The 5,582-nt window shown below is 47.5% G+C and overlaps 1 protein-coding gene across 1 annotated transcript; it reads left to right on the forward strand.

Moving 5' to 3' along the window:
- Positions 1–1,957: 1,957 nt before the first annotated feature.
- Positions 1,958–5,098, forward strand: LOC125759098 (THAP domain-containing protein 5-like). Its single transcript, XM_049417368.1, has 5 exons — positions 1,958–2,136; positions 2,270–2,402; positions 4,108–4,188; positions 4,270–4,377; positions 5,034–5,098. The coding sequence occupies exons 1-5, from the start codon at positions 1,975–1,977 to the stop codon at positions 5,096–5,098; spliced, it is 549 nt and encodes a 182-aa protein (XP_049273325.1). The 5' UTR covers positions 1,958–1,974.
- The last annotated feature ends 484 nt before the right edge of the window (positions 5,099–5,582 follow it).

Consider the following 5,582-nt stretch of genomic DNA (forward strand, 5'->3'; position numbering starts at 1 on the left):
ACCTGTGCACCTCCCTGTTTATATCCACTACCTCGAAGCCCTTCTCTCGACTAATTCGCCATATCTCTTTGTTTGCGTCGACAACCGCTCTTTGCAAGTTGATATTCCTCACTGGTACTTCCGGTATTGTGCATACCACTATCTGCACCTGAGGGGAAATGGCGCGCATGTCATCGACCCCTTTCGCCAATGTGGTCGCTAGTTCGGCTGATTCTTCATTCAAGACGTCGTTTAGACCTCCCGTGATTATCACGAGGTTACGTCCATTAGCCTTAGTTGCGAGTTTTGCGCTAGCTTGTCTCATCACTGATCCCAGCCTATGTCCCGGGAACTTCCCTATTAAAACTCGTTTGTCGCCTCTCACCCTTTCCTTGAGTGCTTCTTCGCATCTAACTAAATTCGAGTCCCCGGCGATTATCACGTGCTCCGACTCTTCTCCTGTACCGTCCCGCACCTGGCCACTGCCTCGGTTATTAGCGCGTGCCACTGCTGCTTTGTCCCCTCCCCTTCCCAAAACTACTTCGCGGAAGCTGGGTCCTGTGACCCTTGCACCTGTCTTTTCCAAACCTGTTTCCCCCTTCGCGTCCACCACTGTTGGGGTCGATGCTCCGCTGTTCCCGCTGTCGCTTGCTTCCTGGTTCACCTTGACTACCTTTGCTAACCCCTCCTCGGCTGACTTAAGCCTTTCCCCCATAGCCATCGTTTTTTCCCGCTCTGTCGCCAACGCAATCTCCAGCTCGGCGATTCTTACCATGAGCTCATTCCGGGCAGCCATCATTATTCCCATTTTCGCCTCTAACTCGCATTGCTTACACTTGGCGTCAGCTCCCTCTGTCTTCTCATTCGTACAAACCTCTATTTTCCATCCCATTCCGCACCCTGTACACTTTACGGTCTTTTTGACCATGGCTAGATCGTTCACACGGCGGATTATATGCACTTAAAGTCAAATGGTATCACAAAACTCCGCAAGTATGCTATACTTCAAAGCACATGTGTGCCTTTCAGCCACGTGGTGAAAGAAAAAAAAAAGACCCAGGCGACCGTCACACAGGAAACAGTACAAAATTGTAAGCCCTGTTAAGCTTCAATCTAGTGGCTTATGTACTCATATAACTAAAAGAACAAGCTCGAATCATGCAAAAAAAAAACAACAAAAACTTATCTGACGCTGTCATTCCGGAGCCCACGAAAAACACGTCCGTCCTCTCAAACGGGTCCGGCACCAAGATCCGAGTGGGGAGTGAGGAGTGGGGAGGAGGAGCGCGCTCTGGCGTGTGAGGGCACTCGCATCCGAGCTCCCGCGTGTGTGGAGTGTGTAGGAGTGGGCAGGTGCAGTGCTTCGCCGCTCCTTCTCTCGCCGTTCGCTCTCTCTCCTCCCTGCGCCACCGCCTCAATGCAGTGCGTTTGAAACGCGTTTGTGCTGCCTTGGCAGAGCCTGAAAACAGCGCGTTCTAAACGCGTTTGTGCTGCATTGAAGGCGGTGGCAACATCCCTGAGGCACGGCCGCTAAATAAAAAAGAGGTGCGGCCTGCCGAATGGGTGCGTTTTCAATGGGGAACGCGTGATATGCAGAGTTTTGAGACGCTACCGCGGGGGCGCTGCACATCGGTAAACAGTAAGGTCCCTAGATAAAAAGTTTTCAAGGTAGCGACACTCATTGCACTTTGCGCCGTCCTCCTCACTCTCGCGCCTACTTCTCCTTTTCTCCATCATCTGCGTCTGTGATTGGTGAATTCGTTGCACGTGATGTCGTTAGTGGATGGTGGCGATATTTATAATAAAGCAAAAGGTTCAAAACGAGAGCGCATGCGCGTATGGTTCCGGTCGGATTCTTGCCGCGACGAAAGACGAAATCGTATCCAAGACATAAGCTGTAGATGCTGTAGAAGAGGAGCGTTCCAGTTGGCGCCAAGTCGGCCAAATATGCTTCGCCGTGGATTTTCAATACAACTACGTGCCAATTTTTGAACAATGCCGGGTTGCTGTGCTGTCGGCTGCAGCAACAAAACAGAAGACGGCTTCTCTCTCTACAACATACCTCGTGGTATCCGGAATAGTGCACGCCGTGAAGTGTGGCTACAAAACATTTCACGCGAGGACTTCCGTGCAACGCCGTCGACGCGGCTTTGCGAGGTGAGTTGATTTGTCGGCTTTTGTTGAAACGCTATAGAACGCGCGTCTAACGCGTCTAGTACGTGAGCTGCGTTACAAATATTTGTGCGTATGCACGTACAGTTGAATACAACTGGAATGACTGCACTTTCAGGAACATTTCACGCCAGACCAGTTCGAGCCATTTGCTCTTGAACGCGGCGTGAAGAAGCTCAAACGCGACGCTGTGCCAACGCTTTTTAAGCCTTCCCGGCAGCGAAGGCGCACGAAAAGGCCTCTGTCGACAGGTATGTCATTGCGCTGTTTGTATTACTCATGCTGTTTTATCTGAATAATCGCACTGTTCGATATCCTGTAGTTACATTACACGTTTAGTTTTTAAGTAGCCAAACAAACATAGCTACTTGAACATAGCTATTGAAAGAGATTATCGGGCTGTACGCGACCGATATTTGGTTCCTCCGGTGAGCACGGGATGACCACACTGAAGGGCGTAGTGGAGTAAAAATGTAAAAATGCATCACAGCTGATCTCGTTTTCAAGCAATGCTGCTAGATTGCTAGTTTGCATTGCCACCAGCATACCCCCCCCCCCACCCCCCTTTCTTTATTTGTGAGTGGTAGCGCCGGCATACAGGCACTTTGTGTATTCACGTTTGAATTACCGAGCATTCTGCATTCACAAGAAATCAATAGACTGTGAAAAAACGAACATGTATGGAGAGAGAAAAAATTCACTTTTCACGTTATTTATTTCATCAATACGTTACAACGAATCACTTGTAAGAACTAATCACTTTCTTCGAAACAACCCGGTGTATTTCTTACGGACTCGCATGCATTACTGAGGGAAACGTTGCATGCTTTGTGCATTACGCATAATTTTACAATATAACCTTCTGGGCCAGTCGCAAAGGGACTCATTAAAGATGTACGCACGTATGAAGCACACCGTATGAGCAGTTGCATTAATGTTGCCATGTATAAGTGACGACAGGTGTTAGGGACCGCATCCAAGCTTTGTGAGCCGCCGAGACCACTGCGGTACTTGCGGCACCTGGCCCATTGTGTTGGTTATTTTGTGCATTGCCCGTTTGGGACACCCAGTAATTGATGTAATTGAGTGCTTCTGACGCCCCCTAATCAAAAAGTGATTTTCTTAAGGTGAAGCCACCATTGGTGAAATGACGCATTAAGGATTCGCAGTTTCTAAACGACAGCCGCTCGGCAGCAAACAGCATTTAAGGGTTGTGTACTCTTTGCTAACTGCAAACAGTTGGAAATGCAGTCGCTTCATCCTCTGTGCCTCTCCTTTTGTTGGTTCGTTTATTGCGCTTCATTTCACCAAGTTGGAAATGCATTTTGGTGCACAAATAAAACACATGTACGCATACATGCATGCAATCCATGCGGTAGCAGTTGTAGTGCATAAAACAAAATCCAAAGCAGATTTTTTTTCCTTTTGCGCATTTGTAAATCTTGCAGCTATATTACGTGCAATGCTGCATGAACTTAATTGCCCTTCCTTATTTTTCACAGCGGAACATGCTCTCTGGTTTGTGCAATCGATGCACCCTTTTCCATATTTGTAGCGACACATGTTACATGCACACAGTAAAAAGGAATGTGTCGATTGATGGTGATTGTGTGTACATGGAAACATACGTGTAAGACTCGAAGCAATGTTGTGTCTCACATATTCATCAGACAGCCCATCAGTGTGGCATACACACTAGTCTTGTGTTCAGATGCCGAAAATAAGGAACCGTGTGACCATGGACATTGAAACGCTAATAGAATGGGTGCAGTGAATTTGCTAGGTTGGCGTATAAAAAGACTTCAAAGTTTGTTGACAAAGTGTTGACTCCTTTGGAGCGGTTTAAGTGAAAGCAGCTGCTTGAATGGTCGAGTAAACCAGCATTTCAATAAATTGTACTACCCCTTGTCCCGTTTCATCTTATAGTGTGTGCTCATTTATGAACGACATTTTCAGGAAATGGCATCAGCATTGACAGCAGCTCAATAGGACATGACCACTGCTACTTTCATGTATCTCATGAGAGTGATACTCAAGGTACGATTGCGGTGACATTCATGGTGTAGACGCGGAAGTAATGCTCTTACTTAACTCAGGTGGCTCGGTTCTATCTTGTAGAAATGTCCCCAGAGGATCCAGATCCGCCCCACCTTTCAAATGAAGCGGAAGTGGTTGGCCAAGGAACTCTGGACATTGTGCAAAAGAGTTCTGTGTGCAACATACCAGGTAAGGAGGTGTCTGTTTATTGCATAATGCATGTTACTTTTTTATCAACAAAGAACTGGTATAGAGAAGAGAAATAGATACCCTGTATTGTGAAGATTCGATTTTATGTTCGTAAATGTATGAAATGAGTGGATGTATCTCCTCATGTTAGAGACATGGAAGTAATGCAGTTTATTGACTGCATATTATGACCGCAAAGGCTTCATGTGAGTGCAAGTATCCCCCTCGTGATAGAGACGTGGAAGTAATGCAGTTTATTAACTGCAATGTCTTGCTTCTGTCTTGTGGAAATGTCCCCGGAGGATCCGCCTCAACTTTCAAGTGACGCGGAAGGGGTTGGTCTCGGTACTGTGGACATTGTGCAATGGAGCCGTGCATGCAACATACCAGGTTGGAACGTGTATATTAATTGCACGTGCTTCACTTTTTTTCAACAATGAACCATTATAGATAAATGTAATGGATGCCCTGTGTCGTCAGGGTTGTATTTAATGTTCGTGAATGCGTCATCTGAGTGCAAGTATCTCCTCATGTTATAAACATGAAAGTAACACGGCAGCTACATAAAAAAGAAGGTGCCAGTTTGTGTCACAATGTGGTCGCCTCATTATTTATGCATGTCCGTGTGTTTTTCGTGTGATCGCGTGTGTGGGCAGCATGCCTCATGTTTTCTGTGCTTGAGTACGGTTCTTTGGTGCGCGAGTGTCTGGTGGTGGTGTGAAGCCGTGGAGCTGTTGTGTGCCGCTCTGCAACTCGAACGCGTGAAAAGACGTTACTGTGAAGTACCACGTTTTCCCGTGCGATCTACAGTGTCGGCAAGCGTAATATTCGTAACAGAGCACTTCTTTTTGTCTTTTTGTTACAAACGAGCGCTAAATCAGGCGCGCGCCGCCGCATCCCGTCGAGAGAATCAAGTCACCGCGCCGACAGAGCCCTCAACGGGCGCGTGCGATGGAAAAATAAAAAACAAGCATCAAAAGGCGCCGTCGCTACTGGTCGCTACAGCCCGCGCGCAGATCGGGCGAATTAAAAAACTCAAAGTGGAACCGACCATTTTCGCAGACGAACCGGCGAGACGAATCCCTTTCCCCTAGCTGTCGCTGTGCTACGTGCTACGCGCCGAACAATCACTCGGAATGTTCGCGAAACCTGGAAGAATCCAAAAGAGAGACGACGGAGGGTAGGGCGGTATGGTGAAGTCGGCG

Source organism: Rhipicephalus sanguineus, chromosome 7 (genome assembly GCF_013339695.2).
Source record: "Rhipicephalus sanguineus isolate Rsan-2018 chromosome 7, BIME_Rsan_1.4, whole genome shotgun sequence".
Classification (NCBI taxonomy): Eukaryota; Metazoa; Arthropoda; class Arachnida; order Ixodida; family Ixodidae; genus Rhipicephalus; species Rhipicephalus sanguineus.

Excerpts from the sequence above, each read along its gene's own strand:
- LOC125759098 (XM_049417368.1), top strand. The coding sequence starts at position 1,975 with ATGCCGGGTTGCTGTGCTGTCGGCTGCAGCAACAAAACAGAAGACGGC. Across the intron at positions 2,403-4,107 it reads GAAAAGGCCTCTGTCGACAG|GAAATGGCATCAGCATTGAC; the intron begins GTATGTCATTGC and ends CGACATTTTCAG. Across the intron at positions 4,378-5,033 it reads TTCTGTGTGCAACATACCAG|CATGCCTCATGTTTTCTGTG; the intron begins GTAAGGAGGTGT and ends GTGTGTGGGCAG.